Below are 18,744 nucleotides of genomic sequence, written 5' to 3'. Positions count from 1 at the left end.
ATGGATGTATGGATGGACGGGTCTGGCCCAAGTTCTAAGAAAGGGAGAACAAGAGCCAGAACCTGCCCCGAGTTTAAAGGGCAGCAGCAACAGCAGGCACGCAATCGGCCGGCTCTCGGCAGTCCCAACCCGTCCAAGAGCTTTACTTCCCATAGAAGTTCTATTTTACTTTTTCCCTTTCTGCAGTGCCACATGTCATCCCCCTTGACGAGGATTTCGACTTATGTGTTTTCCGCTGTGTGGTTCTCCCGGGACTTTTGGGCGTACATACCTTGCCTGCAGAAAGACACTGGCGGCCCAACTTGTCCCGCACTTCCAGCTTCGTTCCAGCCCTTTTGCAAGGTGGGGTGGTAAAGAGTACGCTGACGGAGGCGGCTCGACCACTCACGTCCCTGTGCGAGTGGGCGCAACCCCAAATGGCCCTTGCAACCACCCATGCGTTGCTGCACGCCTGCCTACCTTATACACTACTATTATTGCATATGTTGCTTTCTGGGCTCCAGTTTTCTGCCGTGGTCAACTGGAACCACCAGACCAAGAGCTCTCAACCAGCTAACTGAGGGGTGACCGCCGAGCGCTGCAAATAACCGGGCGAGTTTTCTCAATGGTCGCCACGGCCCCCACGGGCGGGGAATACTACTCACGATAAGATCCACTCTTACTTGCGGGTGATCATGCCCGAAAGGTTACAAGCCGTTATGTCTAAGAAGCGGTGTTGATAGCGGACCAGCTGGTAATGAATGGGAATGGCATTGTCGCAGTGAGATACTAGATGGCCACGCGCGGGCGGGAAGTAAGTGTCAAAGTATTGCATGCAGATAGCATGCGCGAATTCCAAGGTAACGACGGGGTCCTCCTGCCTACGGCTGCTTGTCCGAAACATACACGTACCATGCTGACTGCTGTTAGTTAGCCACAACGTGCTGCAATCACGATTTGCTAGCACTACAGCAAGTCGTGGTGTTACAGAATCGCACTAGTGATCGTAAGATATGCAAGAACTTGCAGGAGCTTCGGGAGATGTCAAAGTATCGAAACACCAATTGACATATTACCTAAATGTATCCAAATAGGCACGCAAGGGAGATATCTAGATCGGTGGAATGGTGTGCTAGTTGCTTTGATTTCTAACAAAGTGCTACGCGTAATACAAGTATTGTCTAACATCGTTCAACTCCAATTTCCAGCGCCCTTTCCGGTAAATTCTCAGTGGTCGATGCTACTTTGGCGTCAATATCACGCTGCATGTCTCCGAGAACGGGAGGTTACTTACTCTTCCCACATACGGCCCTTGACGGCTTTCAACTCGTCTTCGGTCATTCTGTGTCCGGTAGTGAAGTATCCTACTGCGGAGTCAGTTCTCACATCCACGCTCCCCCCCGCAACCTTGGGACCTGCGTGACTGACCAGCAGTAATCTTGGCGTCAATCTCTACCCGCGAGTCCTGGGGGATCCATTCCTCCGGTAGCTCGACCCGCTCGTGGATGGGAATGCTTTTCCTGGATTAGACGGAACTGTAGTTTTAAACTGTGGTTCACTTACCCCTGGCCCACGATGGCGTCGTGCTTCATGCTGCAGGTTCCAATGATTAGTCACATGTCTTCGCATTGCGATGCGATGCGATGCGACTCACTTGCTCATGCTCAACATTCGATCAATCTTCTTGATTCCAAGCCAATGCAGGATGTCAGGCATCAGGGCCTGGAACCGCATATCCTTTACACCGGCAATGTTCTCGGTTCTCTTAAAGTAATCCGAAGCTCGATCTTCGCCTCGTTTTCTGGCATTGTAGACGACTGTGAAAAATTGTCAGCTTATTCGCTGGACTTAAGATACTCGGCATGGCGAAGACCGAGTATGGCTGATACCAAGTCTGGAAAACTGTTGGGAATGCATCAAGGGTGCATAACATACGGTACTATAAATGTGCTGTCAGCATGCGTTTGGGTCGGGTTTCTTCGGAGACCTACCTTGGTGACCTCTCCCAGAGCTCTCCCCTCCTTTCTGAAGTAGATGACGACGCCACTTCCGCCATTTTGTGCTTCCTTGACAGCCTCTTCAATGCCGTAGATGAGATAGGGTCTGCAGGTGCAGATATCGGAGCCAAACACGTCGCTACCATTGCACTATTTCCAACCATTCAGCGTTTATCTTAACAGCCTGGAGGGTGCATGCAGTTAATCTAACCTCGTCATGAATTCGAAGAGCCAAGCGCACTTTCTCGTCCGACATCTTCGCTGGATCACCAAAACAATACACCGTCAAGCCACCTATTTCACGTCAGTCATACGGTTTCCCATGGACCAGTCTTGCGGTTATACCAATTGGTGGCAAGAAGACCTTTATATCTCCGCGAGTAATCAACTAAAAAGGCGTTAGAGAATCCAGTCGTGTTGAATAACTTCTGGACGGTGAATACCTCGGGATAACTCCCGCCTGTATGCTCAAACAGCGAGCGACGTAGCACACCCTCGTCTTTAGACGTCAGCGGATGCGACTCAGCCATGGCATGACTAGCACCTACCTATGCCAAATCTCTCTGCGACACCTGGCAGGTACCATACCTGATCAAATTTAGTTGCCTTTATTCATTGGCCAATACGATGTTGGAAATCTCACCGGTTCGACTGCAAACTTGGTTACAGCAAGCTCACCGGCCGAGTTCAGACAGATTTTGCCATCAGGAACACTAGATTGGGGTCAGTTTTGCGATTGCTTCATGCTCGACTATGATACTGACAGTCTTCCGGCGCGGACGCTTTCTTCCAATTCGGGGAGCTAGTCAAATGTGAACACATAGCTACGACGAGAAGTCACCGACACGCCTCATTTGTTACCTTCATGTGTGCCTTCGTTATGGCGATGGTGGGTCTAATGTCGACTAGTGGGTCTGCATCAGCATCTCCAAAACTACCGCAAGTTTTGGTCACTGACCATTCTCGTTCTTGATCGTGTCTGCGAATAGCCACGGTGCCAGGTGACCCCATGGGTCCATAGCCACAATCTTCTTTGGGTCTCCCCATTGGGGGAATGGGCCAATGTTGGCGGCCGGCTCGGTATTGGTGAAGTCGGGTCTAGTGGTCCACTCAGCAACTTCAGATCGCCCCTGGATCAAATTGCTAGCTTACTTATGGTTGATATCGAGTTGCTTGCTTGCAAGAGCAAGGGCGAAGTATATTGAGTACGAACCCCCGTGAGCTGGTTCAAAACATGAGAATTCTGTGCCTCATCTCGAGCTGCTTATTTTCTTACCTCCGATGGCTGTTTAAGACAAAATTGGTCAATACTTGTACGTATGAAAAGAGGAGTCATGGAAACTAACCATTGCGTCTTCCGATGGTCGACGAGGATCGAGACACCACAACCGGACCTCTCTCAGCAGGCTCAGGGGCTCCCCATTTGAAGGGAAGAGGAACGATACCGATCTGCTTGGGATACGTCCTGTTCATAATCTCAGTTCAGGGTCAAAGTGTGGAGAAATCATGAGTCTCGTAAACTTACGTGAGGATGATTCGTGAGGTAAACCCCGACTTCTGGGCTTGAATGGCAGTTTCCGTGGATGCAGTTGGGGTTGTTGTCGATTCAACCGTAGCTGTTGAAGCAACGGCAGTCTTGGTAACTTGGGACCCCTTCTCTGCCATATCGTCGTCGGTGCTGGACACGGGCGGTGCAACTTGGTCCATACGTTGTGATAGGGACACGAAACCTTCTTGCAATTGAATTTGGGATTCTTGAATGGACTTCAGAGCCTGAAGAACAGCTGCCATATCGGCAACGGACCCTGAATTTGCCATCTTAAACAACGGAATGAAGTCAAACGAAAGCTACGGATGTAAACACCTGGGTGATGTAAACAAGCAGTTTGAAGCGTTTGCTGAAAGTGTGCGCAGCGGGGGAACAGGAAGTGAAGCAAGGCGAGACTGCAGATGAACGATGTGTTGAGATCTGAATGAGCGACGGCGAACCCCTTGGCTATTGAAAGCTAGACCCGCAATACTGGGACGTCGCATGCCTATCGGACACTCAGGGCCAGTTGGCATTAAGTTTGGACCGGATGTAATCCGACGTGACTAAGATCCGTCCAGTTGTCGTATCATGTCTAGGGAAGCTCCTAGGTTGAGCACTGCGGCTGCTCACCTTGATAGATGCATACTTCAGTAGTGTAAGCCGTCTGAATCCGTCGGTTGTACAGCATGGGTGTCGAGTACGAGAACCCGAACCAATGAGGACGGGGAACTCCGCGCTTTTCGCAACAAAGCGACACCGGTATCACTATGGGGCTTTCTTATGTTGCAGGACATTAAGAACAGTTCTTTCATATTTCTCGGTCTTCAGCATCCATACTACTTAAGGGCAGGTGTTTATATGTTGTCGGCTCGTCTTTTAGTTGCTATCTGTGACTTCACCTCGACACAGAAAGACATTCCAATTAATGCATATCTCGACCCCTCCCCCGCCTTCCTAGGTTACGATAAAGAGTTGTGGCTGATGTCAATCGTCGCTTCCGCAAAGTAGCGGTGGGGTTTTTTAGTGGATCAGCTGAAACCAAAGCTCCCAGCTAGCTTGATCTGGCTTCAATGTTTTATCAAAACAGCAAGATATTCCCAAACCACCTGCATCTTCCATACTTGCAGTTCAGGGACGTTATGATTAGGCCATCTGTGATGTACTCGAGGCGTATTTGTTTGTAATATGAAGTGAAATAATGAACCGTTTAATATTTTTTGGAGATTGAGGAATTTCGCAAGGTTAGCCATCAGCCAATGACGTCTTATCACTGATTGTGACCGAAACCGCCAGTGCTTTCAATCTCAACCCATTGTGATCGAATTCGCTGCATCCTTTCTACATTCCGCAGCCAACCATCTTGCGCGCACCCATAAACACCACAAGAACTTGCACTGCTCCCAGAAATCAGCGTACATGTGATTGCGATCAACCCATACACAAACATAGGCCATCACCCAGGTCTTTTGATCACAAATTCCTCAACTTGGACCGCAGAGCCGCAGCGTCACAATGGTGGGTACTTAAGAGACGCGACCGCGTTTGGAATGCGCCGAACAGTACTGATGTGCACTGAACTACACAGGGCAAGAGAAAGAAGAGTTCCCGCAAGCCGGCGGGCCCTAAGAAGGTACGCGACCGTTCTGAACTGTCTGCGCCCTTAAAAGCAAAACTAACAGGATTGTCTGCTCTTCAGAACGATCCCCTGCCGACCCAGTTCACATGCTTATTCTGCAACCACGAAAAGTCTGTTGAAGTCAAGCTGGAGAAGAAGATGGGAACTGGCGATCTCGAGTGCAAAGTCTGCGGGCAGAAGTTCCAGTGTGGCATCAACTGTTAGTCCCAAGATTTACCCCGTCGTGGTAGCGAGCCGAATGCTAACCTATATCTAGATCTATCCGCGCCGATCGACGTCTATAGCGAATGGGTTGATGCAGCAGGTAGGCTTGCCTTCCTCGAATGCCCCACACGAAACACTAACAATACCCAGACGCGGTGGCAAAGGAGGCAGGAGGCTCCAGGGGCGGACCCTCAACGTCCTCAGCGCGACCTGGAGCCAGACAGTCCGCGGCCGACCGATATGCCAACGATGATGAGGACGACCGCAGATATGCAGGTGAGGGCATTGTGGAGGATGACGACGAATATTAGGTCTCTCTTCATTGATGCTATTTGCCTGATGCGAAATGGGACGTATCCCTGACCTACGTCTCTACGCGGGCTCTTTCCATCTAATTACGCACTGGTTGGGCACGACCACGCCACGCGAGCATTGCTGTACCTAGAGAAGTAACAAATTCGTTGGAATGCCTAGGACATCCTTGATTTACCTGGGTGTTGCCCCATAACGGACTGCCTCCCTTACATGGTGTAGTACCTATCGCCGAAATCCCCAAGACCGGGGACGATGTAGCTATAATAGTTAGCAACGTTCAGATAGAAGTCAGGCCAGGCAACGTACTTCTTTTCGTCAAGTTTCTGTGGACATGCAATGCTTAGCAACTGGTTGTCTCCAAGGTGTTCAGAACTGCGATCATACCTGGTCAACAAAGGCTGTAACAACCCTGAGTTTGGGGAACTTGGTGGCGAAGTTCTTGATGCCCTGGGGGCTGGCAATCAGGTTCAGGAACAGAATTCTCTCCTCTGGGACGCCCCGAGACTTCAGAACATCTACAGCCATTATTGCAGAGCCGCCTAGTTGCGGTTTAGCATGTCTTTCCAATCTGCTGGAGGAGAATTCAGGCAAACCGACCCGTGGCGAACATGGGATCGAGGAGTAGAACCCATCTGTCGGCAATATCCTCTGGTAGCTTGTCGTAAAAGAGCTTAGGCAGAGAAGTTTCCTCGTCTCTCTGAATGAGGATTTTACCAATCCTTACGGATCGACAGCAATCCCTCAGGCCCTGCTCCATGGCCTCGCCCGCACGCATAATAGACACACCGCAAATCTTGCCCTGGAACATGAGTCCTGCATACGTCCGTCCAACCGGTGTGGTCACCGTCTGTTCAACCACGGGCAGATGATTGAGACCCTCCTCAACGAGCAGACGAATGATACGGTTCGAGTAGAAGATGAAGTCTGCGCGCTCCGTATTCTTGGATCGGATCATCCTAAGCAGTAGGTCAATGATGCGCGCGAGTAGACAAAGAGACTGCATGACAGGACAGGTTTGTTCTGGATCTGAGACTGAAACCCCAAGATGCACTCCATTTTTCTTGAAATCAAGCTAGACATAAGGACCAGGCAGGCCCAATAATTTGTCCCTGTGTAGCACACCGGATTGGGGCAAGACTCACGTGAGCAGTGCTATGAGCTGTGGTGTCTGCGGGAGAGTGATGACATTATCAAATTGCACCTCAGTCGAGACCGTAGCAATCGGCTTCTGACTCTCGGCGCGGTAGTCGGGTCCCACGCATTGCGTAGGTCCAACTTGTGGCGAGTCCTTGCCAGACATGTTGGGATGCTGTGAGCGCTGGGGGGGGTCTTTACTGTGGTTTCGGAGCTGGCCGTGAGGGACTGAAAGAAGAACAATGTTAGCCGCCCAGTTGCCGAATTTTCGTATCTGACAGGTTATACTTATTGAAATGTCAAGGGACGCAGCGTCGTACCTCTACGAAACGCTTTAGAGGCAATTTATTATTCACGAAGATTTGTGACGCCAGTCAAAATCGGTGAAAAGCCACTCAGAGTCAGTTTCAAGTGACGGGGCCAGGCGGGGATAAGAAGACGGGCCAATCGAGTGAGTGGTGTAAGTGGCGGTTCGTGAAAGATAAACCTTTTGGGCCAGGTCCTGGAGTCAAAATCAAGATAAACCGGCCATCAGAATAGGACGTACGAGATGTAATAGAACCCCTGAAAGCCAGGGCAATTCCAAAGCCAAGAAGATTAGAAGGGCACGAGGGCTTCGTGGCAGAGTTAATGAGACCAGTCGCCATCTGCGGCTCTCGAAATGATAATAGCATTGAATTATGTAGTCCCATCAGATAATCGATTACACGATATAGCGGGCAATGCAATGTTCCAGGGTTAAAGTAAAGTTGCGATGGCGTACATCAAGTGGCATGTAACTGCTTCAGAAGGGAATTAGGTTGCACAATCTATTTAAAGCCTCTGGCCCCCAAGATAGTTCGACAACATCTCAAACGTAACAGAGAAGTAAAATACTCTCTGTGTCTCATGGTGTCTTCTGCAGCCGCATCAAGTTTGCTATATTCTGTAACTGGAGTGAGTATTCAATGCAGGGCCCGCGAACGGCGCTGACAAAGCCCCGATTTGCCGAAGGACGCACTTGCAGGAGGGTAAAAGGAAGTAGCGTCTTACCACTTGTCCTGCCCAACTCCACTTCACATCGGTAGTGCTAGACCAGTTTGATATGGATGAGACGGTTCCGTCAACACCAACCAGACATATTCCCGTCCCTGCACTCCCTCCCTTGAGCAGGCAAATCAACAAATCGCACTTGCACCGTAACAGATCTGCTTGACTTGACTGCGCGCAAATTTCAAAGCTTGTCCCAGACACTTCACGCGGGAACGACAAACTTCCCCGGAGTTTGCCTGCCGTCCAAACACATTCATTACCCTGGGGCTTTGCGAACATCTTGCGCCATCGTGTTCCCTGGCCGGCATCACCAGCACGGCTCCCTTTATTTACTCTCATCTCTAGCAAACAGCTCAGCTTTCGCCAGTCGCGTCGCTTGTCGCATTACGAGCACATTACAAGTTCCTCGACTACACACTTCCGACATGGTCATCTAGCTGGCTTGTCATCCAGCCACTTTCAATTCCATCTCTGTTCCACCGACCAAACGAGACACAAGCATGGCGGCAAGGCACGATCTTGGTCTTCGGCAGAAGAGGACCGTCACAAAAACCTACGGCAGAACGACAACAAGACAGCGACCAAAAAGCACAATCTCGGGCTTGCCTACAGCAGAGAAGACAAATGCGAACAAGGTTGCCGGTCCCGCTGGCGGATCGACGCGTCAACAAATCACAACAAGATCACCCAGTCTTGACTCATCTTCACCCGAACCGCTTGCACTGGGAAGTCCCACTGATTCGAGCGGAAAGAAAAGGAAACTCGAAGTCGCCAATCTGTACTCCTCACCTGACAAGGGAAGAGACGAGCTGCAGCCGCAGTCTAGCGACGAGAGTTCTCCTTCCGCGCCAAACCCGCGACGCTCTCGGAGAACCTCCCCACAAAGGTCTCGCGTGGCAAGAGCAGGTCGGAATAACTCGAGCAGGCGTTTACGTTCGAATTCCGCGGACATGGATATTGACCCAGTAGATGGCAGGCTGCCGTCCAGCCCGCCGCCGACACCCCCAGCCCCCGAGGAAAGAAGATTGGAGACAAGAGAAGTGCCGAAGCAGCAATTTCCATTCTCCCCAGGCACAATGGAGGCATTCGATAGGTTGCCCAACACCGTCGGACAGCAACCGCAAATCCAACAGATTGTCGTTCGTTTGGCCCCTAAGAGGCAGCCAAACCCGAAATCCCCGGATTCCTACGAAATTCCCCCAGATAGCCCACTAAGAAGCGTGCGGGAAGCGCGAGGTAGACCGGTAACTTTGGCGTCGAAAGCATCAAACAAACCTCGCTTGGTCGACCGCTTGAAGCAGCAGGCGGAGGAGCATGATGAGCCGACTGGCAGTGAGAAGTCGGATAGTCAGGTCAGCTGGGGTGAGCCTGTTGTGTTGAGCCAGACGAGCGAAACATCTGCGGTTGCATCGCCGGCGTCGCCACAGTCACCAGGTGCGCGCCGGTTGCAGAAGTCCACCAAAACTAGGACAACCTTTGCCCGCTCTACCAGTGGATTGAAAAGAGTATATGGACAAGATAGAATTACGCTACTTGAAGAGGAGGATCCTTATGCCGCCATCGGAATGGCGGAGGACCTGCCACCAGTAAGCAAGGGCAGAAGCCTGGAATTGGTAACCCACAAGGCCAAGTCAAGCCTGAATCTCGAAGACGACCCGGTTGAAAGCGGTTCTCCCGGCAAAGCAAGGATCCGCGACATTCATGAGCTGCGCCAGGCCGGCGCCAACAGTCGGGCCGCTGATGAAATGCATGACTTTTCGATTCAGATAGGATCGCCAGGGTCGAAGCCATCATCTTCGCGCAGAGCCGCCCTGCTTCAAATATCTGATAAAGTACGTGAGAAAGAGTTTCGCAGGCTCCTTCGTGACCACGGCGTTGACGCCATGGTGCTCAAGGATGCTGGAAAGGAATCAGACATTATATCGGGCTATCTGATCGCGGCAATCTTGGTTCATCTTCTAGCTACGTCTCCTTCAGCGCACATTGCCCGACTCCTTCGTGCTGAAGAGGTTGGAAGCCTGTTTGGCCGTCTGCTTGGCGTGGATCATGATATGAAGAAGATAGCTCGGGAGCGGAAAACCAATCTCTCCAAACGTAGCCAAGCTTCGCTTGCTGCTATACAGACCGCCCTTATGGAACTTCCTATCTGGAATGCCTCGAAACCTACCAATGTGTCCCCAAGAAAGGTCACACTGGCATGCCTAAACCTCCTAGTCGCTGAGGATGTCACCTTGGCTGGCGACTTGGCGATCTTCCCGTCAAGCGTTACGGATCAGCTGTTCACATTCTTATCTGTTGCACGGAATGACGACTTTTGGGACAGTACCGACGTCTCCTCCGAGGGGTTCGATGCCCGCTACGCTGGATCAGTACTTGAACTCCATGCACTGAAATCCATGGAGTCTCAAGTTGATAGTGACAAGTGGATGACGGACTATATCCCAACCGTGGCGGACGCATTCGGTGCCACATTGCAGAAGCCTGCAGCAAGCAACAGCAAGCTCGAGCATTCATTGTTGAAGCTTGTGGTAGACATGACCAATTTCAATCCCAACGCCCTCGAAGTTTTCGTTTCACGGAACATCCTGCCTGCTTTAGCAAGGTCGGTCTGCGGCAGCTTTGCTCAGGCCCTAGCTTTGGTATTAGAAGACGAATGGACTAGCGAGGTCAGTGACCGGCTTGTCCTCAAGCTTGCTGCCTTGATCAATTTTGTTGAACAGAGCATGCCAGCTCGGCGCGCGTTCTACGAATCGCATAGTGAGAGCAATTCCCCTATGAGGGAACTGATCCGAATTTTCTTAGACAATCACCGCGCACTAGCCGAGGTAAGTGAACCTGCACGTATAAGCAGAGTATGATGGGGAACTAACACTCGTCAGGCTGATTCGGAAGCGAAAGGTCACCTGAATGTGGCATTCGGATACCTCTCGGTGTTTCTAGGGTATTTGTCACTATACCCTCCAGTCCGCCAAGTGTTCCGATCGAGTCACCGGGCTAAGAACTTGAGACCAATGCTCGACTCCATCCAAGAATTCACCAATGTCCACAGAACTGCCGGAGTGCATGCTGGCTATGCGGAAAGATTGCAAGATCTCGTGGACAAACTGGAAAATGATTCGACTTACGACTAGGCTCCTACTATGATCTCAGCACTGGAGATCATAGCGAGCTTGAGCATCGCACATTACGCTCATTGATCCTATAATCAGGAGCCATAGCCATTACCAGGAAACGCTCTTGGGAAGCATCTTGTACTTTTGCAGCTCCCCCCCCGCCCTTTTGACATCACGATTCGTCTCATCTGCGTTGCTTTGCAGTGCCGCTTTACTTTCACCTTCAAGGAGAAATTCAGTGACTGCAGCATTATCTGACGTTTGCCTTGACTGCCTACGACCTTCGGACTCAAAATACTCGCACCCGCAACTGAAACTTGTCTTCCCAAATCCATAGACGACTTTTGAGAGCATCATGACCTTCGGAATTGATGAAAACATGACTTTTGAGATGAGACATTGGACTCTCGATGTAGTAGCCGACTACCGATTGTCTTCTTGTTTTATGAGTGGTACGAACATCACGTCCCGGAAATATTGGAGGATACGCAATGGTTGCATGACATGGCTTTTGAGCCAAGGCCGCTTTTGGCAGATACCCAACTCCGTGCTTACGAAGAAAGCAGTTTACCTGCTGACTTAAGAGCTGGCTAGTCAAGGTGGAATTGTATCACAAGCTCACGGACAAGCTGCCTTCAAAATGTGAACAAAGACGTGGACAATATCAAGTCAAGTGGTATGGTTAATAAGTGACATGTTGAGTGGTGCTGTTCAGCCTTGAATCAAGTGGTGACACACTTGAGGCAAAAAGCATGTGAAATGGACTGACAACGAGAACCCCCCACCTTGACTGTACCGGGGAGAGTGCAGCGGTATCAGGGAAATATGACAGCATGGTCTAAGCTTCAGAACGCGCAGGCAGAAATTAATGGCCTAGTTGCTTTGCAAGTTCAACGGAGGAGACTGAAGTAGACCCTTTCAAGTAAACGCTCATATGCACCGCTGGCTTGCTTGCTTAACACGAGCAGTACTTAGTTAATAGGTAAACAAGAATGTGAAGCTCTGATCCGTCCCGCTCCTGCATAGGCGCTTCAAAGTCCAAGGTCTTTAATACCCCACCCCCTCCAACTGGCTGGTTCAGTGTGTGGTATCTGCAACCCCTATCCCTGATGCATACTTGGGGTCTAGGCCTAGTGGGAACTTTTATCTCACCATCAAGTGCGATTTCAACTGTGTTGTTTCGTACAAGTTTGTCCACAGCATCTTTGTCTTATCACAACTGCACAGCAACATTGTGTAGCTGGATCCAACTTGCCACTTTACTGGATTATTGGATCCGCCGACCCGGCTGTCTGTCTCTTTTTTTTAGCGAATTGTTCACTACGTCATAGTTGCTTTAGTTGTGAAGTAATCCTTCTTTGACCCGCAGTGTCACCAATACGGACGCGCGTTTCGTCCACATCCAATCCTATCCATCACGACCAACGACGACGTCGTCGTCGTCGTCGTCCCTCCTGTCACTTAATTAACTACTTCACTGTCAAGAAGTCAATCCATTCACTCATCTTCAATGCCGCCCCCTGCCAAGCAGAGAAAGGTTGCCATAGTGGGCAGCCGCTCTGTCGGTAAGTTGTCTTGCCCAGGGCGTCGTTCTGTGAAAAATAGACAGATGGAACAAATGCTGACTTCGCATGTTACTTACCATAGGCAAGTCGTCGCTTGCAGTCCAGTTCGTCGACGGACACTTCGTCGAGAGCTACTACCCTACCATCGAGAATACGTTCAGCAAGGTGATCCGGTATAAGGGACAGGATTACGCGACCGAGATTGTTGATACGGCGGGTCAGGTACGTTTGTTTGTCTAGCAACGCAACCCTCGCGAACATGCAAGCCGCATTCTGGCTTACCGGGTCCATGCAAAAACCTATACCAATTGACACAAGCTGACCCTGGCAATCGCGCGCCCCCCCACAACAGGATGAATACAGCATCCTCAATTCGAAGCACTTTATTGGCATCCACGGGTACATGCTCGTCTACTCGGTGTCCTCACTCCCTTCATTCGAGATGGTTCAGGTGATCCGCGAGAAGATCTTGAACCACCTGGGCAGCGATTGGGTGCCCATTGTCATCGTGGGCAACAAGAGCGACCTGCGCCCCGAGCAGCGCCAGGTCTCCATCGAGGACGGCAAGAAGCTGGCGGAGAAGTACAATTGCGGGTTCTCCGAGGCAAGCGCGAGATACAACGAGAACGTGGGTAAGGCCTTCGAGGTTCTCATCGCGCAGATCGAGAAGTCGCAGAATCCGAATGAAGCACCGGCTGGGGGGAAGTGCAGTTTGATGTGATGTGAGGGTGGAAGGTGGATGCGGATATGTGCTACGACTGCGAGGGATGACCGACACGAACTGCGACAAAGGACATGGCGTCTCAAGACGGTGGCGAGCAATACCAATTGTTGGTTGGTTTTTGTAAATTTTGCGTCACAGAGCTTTTGGCTTGACAGAGAGGAAGGGTTGGATTGCCCGATGTAATTTCCTGGTCTACGTTCTTGAGAGACCATCGAAGGGATGGCATGGATCGTACATACTGTGCTTGCTCAATGGATACGACAATCTCCATCTTCGCTGCTTCTACAATATGTTTTCGTAATTGAGGCGACGACGACGACGTTATTGCAACTTCGTACACCGCATGATGCGGTTCTGCGGTTCTGCACCTGATGTTCAAAGTACATCTAGATCCTACAGGCTCGTTCTGTGAAACCAATGGCAGACTGAAGAAGAGAACTAACTTCAACGTAACGCAAATCCACAAGGGCATTGGCAAGACTATAGTGAGTCAACCGGTAAATGACTCGACTTTTGCTGCAGCTCTCAAGAACCCTCGAAGTGGGATGATAAAACAACCCCGCCAACCCGCTGATGGCCGATCCCCTTTTTTCTCATCTCGAAGTGTCCCAATTTGTCGGTGCCCCTCGATTTCCGATTGAGCAACCCCACCAAAAAAGCCTCCCCCGCGAAGACAACCTGTCAATATTGGCTGTTTGACTCACCAGATAGACCATCTTCGTCGAGCTCTCTACCTCCTACGGTCTCCCGGACGCATGCTCTGATACCCAAAATGCTCGACGTGAACGACTTTATCAAGGAGCGCGGCGGCGACCCTGAGAAGATTCGGGAGTCACAGCGACGCCGCTATGCGCCGGTCGAGGTTGTGGACGAGATCATTGAAATGTTCGAGGACCACCGGAAAAGTAAGCACTGACACGCCATTGAAACTTTGGGCAGCGCATTCTAACATAAAGCGACTCACTCGTGTAGCTCAGTATGCCGCCACGCAGATGAACGGCAAGATCAACGAAGTGAACAAGCTGATCGGAACGAAGAAGAAGGTCAGGAACAACAGCGCCAATGTCACCTCGGGTCAACTAATTGAGCTTCAGTAGGCCAAGGAGAATGCCGACGAGCTGCTGCAACAGAGAGCTGCCCTCGACAAGGAGAAGAAGGATCTGCTGGACTTAGCCGCCGAGAAGGACGTGGCCCTGAAGAAGAAGGTCAAGACGATCGGGAACATTGTCCACGACTCGGTGCCCATTAGCGACAACGAGGATAACAACGCCTGTCTGCGAAAATGGGCCCCCGAGGGCGTCACGGTTGAGAAGAAAGACGTGCTTTCCCACCACGAGGTGCTCACACGTCTGGACGGCTACGACCCCGAGCGAGGAGTCAAGGTGGTCGGGCACCGAGGATACTTCTTGAAGCGATGGGGTGTGTTCCTAAACCAGGCCCTTATCAACTACGGTCTTGAATATCTCACCGAGAAGGGCTTCACACCATTGCAGACGCCGCAATTCATGTTGAAGGATTACATGGGAAAGACCGCCCAGCTGGAAGCATTCGATGAGGAGCTATACAAGGTGATCGACGGCGAGGCCCAGAACGACAAGTATCTCATCGCCACCTCAGAACAGCCCATCTCTGCCTTCCATGCCGACGAGTGGATCCAGGCCAAGGAGTTGCCCATCAAATACGCAGGCTTCTCCACGTGCTACCGCCGAGAGGCAGGCTCGCACGGTCGTGATGCATGGGGCATCTTCCGTGTCCACCAGTTCGAAAAGGTCGAGCAGTTCGTTCTGACAGACCCCGAGAAGTCGTGGGAGGTATTTGACGAGATGTTCTCCACCTCGGAGGGCTTCTACCAGTCTCTTGGGCTGCCCTACCGAGTCGTCGCCATTGTCTCGGGAGCGCTGAACAATGCCGCGGCCAAGAAGTTCGATCTGGAAGCATGGTTCCCCTTCCAAGGAGAGTACAAGGAGCTGGTGTCGTGCTCAAACTGCACTGACTACCAGTCTCGAGCCCTCGAGATTCGCTTTGGTGTCAAGACGCAGACCGACACCAAGAAGAAATACGTCCACGCCCTCAACTCCACCTTGTGTGCCACAGAACGAGCTCTATGCTGCATTTTGGAGAACTACCAGACCGAAGATGTAAGTTGCTCCTCTTGGGTCATTGAATACGCAATCAAGAATGCTAATTTGCACAGGGTTTCCGTGTACCCGAAGTTCTGCGAAAGTACCTGCCTGGAGCACCCGACTACATCCCCTTCACCAAGGAGCTGCCCAAGGACACAACCTCAGCAAAGGCGAAGAAGGCAGACAAGGGTGGTGCAAAGCAAAAGGTTCAAGCTGCAGTGGCAGAAGCTGGTGAGAAGCTGAAGAACGTGATGGTCTAGATGGTTGCCTGGGGTGGAGGGTTAGAGATATGCATCATTTGGTGTCAACGACATGGTTTGATGATGACCACCTATAGACGAGAAATGAGAATCACGGAACAACCCAAATCTGGCTGCCCCTGAGTAGGTGAAGTTGGACAATGCTTTGCTGGACCCCCTGTCCGGAGACTTGGAGTTGAGAGGCATGTGCTCCATTCAGAAAGTGAGACACGATGGACAAAGCCCACTGCGGTTGCGTAACGATTACTATACGAGCATTACTTTGACATAACATAACCCATAGCAGCTTCCAGTTCTGCAATTATTTAATTATATTGGACTTGGGAAATCACTCACAAAAGGCAGCTGGATGTAAGTGTGTTTTAAGGGGTCACGCATTGTTACCTCAAACCGCACTAGTGCGTTGTTCAACTACCCGCAACACCGCAACTTCCGCCTTTTAGTTACTCACCAATGTGGTGCGAGACAGACAGCGCTTCAGCTCGCACCAAAAAGCGGCAGGTTGCCTACAGTGGCTCACCTTACAGCTTGCCCTACCTCATAAATCGACAGGACCCAACCACAAGTTGACGCATTTTGACGTGACCGCTGCCCAAAGCTGACTGTTGACTACAGGCGGGATGATAGCCGCCTGACTGACACCTTTTGGAAACCTTGATCCTGGACGTCCGGAAAGGCCTTCATACACAACACACAACTCACTGCTGCGGCATCCACCGACGAGCCGAGCATTCAGCCTCGTGGTCGTTTGCACAACCGATCAGGCCGCTTCGCTAACAAAGCTCTTGCGCAAAGCTGCATCTTCATGAGAGGGACCTGATTAAGGACGAGAAAGTGGGATCGCTGAGCAGCCAGTTTGCAGGGGAAATCCTTGCGGCGAAACGAGCCCCACGACAGGATCATCAGGAGGACTCGGGAGACAACACAGCCTAGTTTGGACGGAGCGATGATATGAAATGAAGGGACACCAAGATTAACCTTGACGACACGACATATTTGTTTTTGTCTCGATATTTTTTTCTGCGTCGCAAGCTTGACCTGTACTGAATGGGAAACGTACACGAGTTCTCTTCTTTCCACCATGTCGTCGGAAACTGCTAAGAGCATGAAGTGCCCGTTTTGCGGGTATAGCAGCGGCGAGGAGTATGCGATGATGCTGGTAAGATGTTCCTCCCCGGTCCGTCTATAAAAAGTCTTGGCAGCCCTTCCACGACAACTTTCATGAATTTATGACCTGACTTGACTTGATATACTGACACGCGAGGTCTCAAGCACATAGAGACGCGCCATGCTGAGGGCAAGTCGCCGTTCGTGGTAGATAGAGAGCAGAATGATGCACCAGGCCCAGAGGATGAGACATCAGCGGCCACAGTATCGGAGCCAAGCCCGGACGATGAGCAATACGTCGAGTGCCCCATCGACGGGTGCGGCGAGGTTGTAACCTTAACTGAGCTGGACGACCACATTGAGCTGCACGCCGCTGAGGAGAATGGTGCGATCACGCCCGAGGACAGGGAGACGCCGGCGAAAGATGGAAGCAGACAGGAGTACCAGTCGCCCTACTCACAGCCTGGCAACCGCAACACGAATGCGGACAGCAGCAGCAGTCGTAGAAAGGAAAATTCTACATGTCGGCGGCTGGAGGAAACTGTGAATGACCGCCAAGGTGACGCTATTCAGAAGTGGAAGCAGATATTCCACATGCCTGCTGTGAAAGTACCGCGGACGGAATCCCATGCCGGCGGGCCGGCACAGAAGAAACGTCTCGGTGTAAGTGATCTCAATGTCTTGGCGCCCAGCCGCGTTCACTCGATTTCATGAAGTTGAAAGTTGACTTCGGTTCGCGTATAGAAAGCAGAGCTCGGCAAATACGCCCACGAAGACAAGATGCCGCAGTCTCTAGTGGATCTGCTGCGCAGGGACGGACAAGTCACAAGTTCGGGTGCGTACGGATTGCCATCATATATGCACTAATACCGGCCCTGTAGACCGTGACTTACATCAAGTATTCACAGGTGTCATCCCCGTACTAGAACAAATCCTGGACCAGAACTCGAGAACGGCATGGGCATACCTGTGCCATCCATGTGTCTGGCATGTCTCCAAACTTAAGGGGGAAGGTAAGGAGCTCACCCCTAGCCTCTGTTCTGGCATAGCATCTAGTATGGCACATATCTTACTAACGCGGAAAAAGGGGGCTTCTGCGGATACAGGAATATCCAGATGATGTCTTCCTTCATTATTGGCAGCCGGTCCACGGGGGCGACGCACTTCCGTGGTAGACTGCCGAGCATCTTCAGGATTCAGGACTACATTGAGCATGCGTGGGATGTTGGCATCAACGCCCAGGGCCGGGTGGAGACGGGAGGCGTTAAGGGGACACGGAAGTATATTGGCACGCCTGAGGTGAGTTTACCGTCTGCATTCTGGTTTTCGCTTACAATACTCACAATAAGTGAAGGCCCAGGCCATGTTTACGGTTCTTGATATACCGTCAGTTACATGACCAACTGGAGATGTATGCATGTATGTATCCGTGAGCTAATGGTAATTCAGATGCGAGGCACAGGGGTTCAAAGACACCCGTCCTGGCTCCGCCGAGATGAAACTCCTGCGGTATGTCCAGGACTATTTCGAGTCGGCCGACTTCGACCCCCGGGATAAGGTACGGCGCACGACACTGCCGCCTATCTACTTCCAACACAGGGGTGTGTACTTCTCTTGTTCATAACTCTTCACTTAAGACCACGTACTAAAGCCAGGGGCTATCAAGGTCATTCCCTTACAATCGTCGGCTTAGAAAAACGACACGACGGAGAAACAGAGCTATTAGTGTTCGACCCCATGTTCGGTGACCCTCGGACGATAACCAAATATATTGGTCGTACGTTTGAGGGAAGCACGGACAAGGCGTTGAAGCTCTACCGGAGGGGGAACAAGTATCTGAGGAAGTACTATGAGTTTGAGGTGCTTACGTATGTCCAACTGGATGAATAACCCCTCCTGGAGTATTGCTGGATATACTGACTCTTATTCGGTAGACTGGCAAGGCCTCATCGGGCCCAGGCCCCAGAGTTAGAAGCCCGAAGCATCAGAGCCAGTCGTAAATGAGGGCAGGTCGGAGAACAGGC

General features: G+C 51.2%; 7 protein-coding genes across 7 annotated transcripts; 5 read left to right on the top strand and 2 right to left on the bottom strand.

Annotated features, from left to right (window-relative positions):
• Positions 1 to 1,095: 1,095 nt before the first annotated feature.
• Positions 1,096 to 4,097, bottom strand: BCR38DRAFT_418693 (GTP cyclohydrolase N terminal-domain-containing protein). The gene is made up of 18 exons (XM_040859244.1): positions 3,502 to 4,097; positions 3,323 to 3,441; positions 3,129 to 3,198; positions 2,935 to 3,074; positions 2,838 to 2,881; positions 2,741 to 2,778; positions 2,620 to 2,689; positions 2,525 to 2,564; positions 2,420 to 2,475; positions 2,322 to 2,364; positions 2,188 to 2,270; positions 1,971 to 2,126; positions 1,915 to 1,918; positions 1,634 to 1,796; positions 1,543 to 1,572; positions 1,408 to 1,493; positions 1,274 to 1,343; positions 1,096 to 1,219 (listed from the first exon to the last, which is right to left on the bottom strand). The coding sequence occupies exons 1-18, from the start codon at positions 3,792 to 3,794 to the stop codon at positions 1,207 to 1,209; spliced, it is 1,518 nt and encodes a 505-aa protein (XP_040721629.1). The 5' UTR covers positions 3,795 to 4,097; the 3' UTR covers positions 1,096 to 1,206.
• A 791-nt stretch (positions 4,098 to 4,888) lies between these two features.
• Positions 4,889 to 5,828, top strand: BCR38DRAFT_25924 (transcription elongation factor). Its single transcript, XM_040854445.1, has 5 exons — positions 4,889 to 5,022; positions 5,093 to 5,137; positions 5,204 to 5,342; positions 5,400 to 5,447; positions 5,498 to 5,828. The coding sequence occupies exons 1-5, from the start codon at positions 5,020 to 5,022 to the stop codon at positions 5,656 to 5,658; spliced, it is 396 nt and encodes a 131-aa protein (XP_040721628.1). The 5' UTR covers positions 4,889 to 5,019; the 3' UTR covers positions 5,659 to 5,828.
• A 40-nt stretch (positions 5,829 to 5,868) lies between these two features.
• Positions 5,869 to 6,962, bottom strand: BCR38DRAFT_480505 (uracil phosphoribosyltransferase-domain-containing protein; the record flags this gene model as incomplete). The annotated part of the gene is made up of 5 exons (XM_040863285.1): positions 5,869 to 5,920; positions 5,969 to 5,985; positions 6,047 to 6,201; positions 6,260 to 6,618; positions 6,805 to 6,962. 5 exons carry the CDS (start codon positions 6,960 to 6,962, stop codon positions 5,869 to 5,871), a joined length of 741 nt encoding a protein of 246 aa, XP_040721627.1.
• Positions 6,963 to 8,904: 1,942 nt separating this feature from the next.
• Positions 8,905 to 10,959, top strand: BCR38DRAFT_329056 (uncharacterized protein; the record flags this gene model as incomplete). The annotated part of the gene is made up of 2 exons (XM_040854850.1): positions 8,905 to 10,653; positions 10,708 to 10,959. The coding sequence occupies 2 exons, from the start codon at positions 8,905 to 8,907 to the stop codon at positions 10,957 to 10,959; spliced, it is 2,001 nt and encodes a 666-aa protein (XP_040721626.1).
• Positions 10,960 to 12,362: 1,403 nt separating this feature from the next.
• On the top strand, positions 12,363 to 13,268 carry BCR38DRAFT_25867 (rheb small monomeric GTPase RhbA). Its single transcript, XM_040854444.1, has 3 exons — positions 12,363 to 12,506; positions 12,589 to 12,728; positions 12,859 to 13,268. Exons 1-3 carry the CDS (start codon positions 12,452 to 12,454, stop codon positions 13,225 to 13,227), a joined length of 564 nt encoding a protein of 187 aa, XP_040721625.1. The 5' UTR covers positions 12,363 to 12,451; the 3' UTR covers positions 13,228 to 13,268.
• Positions 13,269 to 14,002: 734 nt separating this feature from the next.
• On the top strand, positions 14,003 to 15,613 carry BCR38DRAFT_330930 (uncharacterized protein; the record flags this gene model as incomplete). The annotated part of the gene is made up of 4 exons (XM_040855006.1): positions 14,003 to 14,135; positions 14,203 to 14,273; positions 14,328 to 15,368; positions 15,425 to 15,613. The coding sequence occupies 4 exons, from the start codon at positions 14,003 to 14,005 to the stop codon at positions 15,611 to 15,613; spliced, it is 1,434 nt and encodes a 477-aa protein (XP_040721624.1).
• Positions 15,614 to 16,694: 1,081 nt separating this feature from the next.
• Positions 16,695 to 18,610, top strand: BCR38DRAFT_331542 (peptidase family C78-domain-containing protein; the record flags this gene model as incomplete). The annotated part of the gene is made up of 9 exons (XM_040855065.1): positions 16,695 to 16,772; positions 16,886 to 16,927; positions 16,964 to 17,383; positions 17,465 to 17,555; positions 17,602 to 17,733; positions 17,808 to 18,019; positions 18,075 to 18,106; positions 18,170 to 18,321; positions 18,387 to 18,610. The coding sequence occupies 9 exons, from the start codon at positions 16,695 to 16,697 to the stop codon at positions 18,608 to 18,610; spliced, it is 1,383 nt and encodes a 460-aa protein (XP_040721623.1).
• Between the last annotated feature and the right edge of the window lie 134 nt (positions 18,611 to 18,744).

Source organism: Pseudomassariella vexata, assembly GCF_002105095.1.
Source record: "Pseudomassariella vexata strain CBS 129021 chromosome Unknown BCR38scaffold_1, whole genome shotgun sequence".
In the NCBI taxonomy this organism is placed as follows: domain Eukaryota; kingdom Fungi; phylum Ascomycota; class Sordariomycetes; order Amphisphaeriales; family Pseudomassariaceae; genus Pseudomassariella; species Pseudomassariella vexata.
Note: the sequence above shows the minus strand (reverse complement) of the source record. Positions and strands in the feature narration are given on the sequence as shown.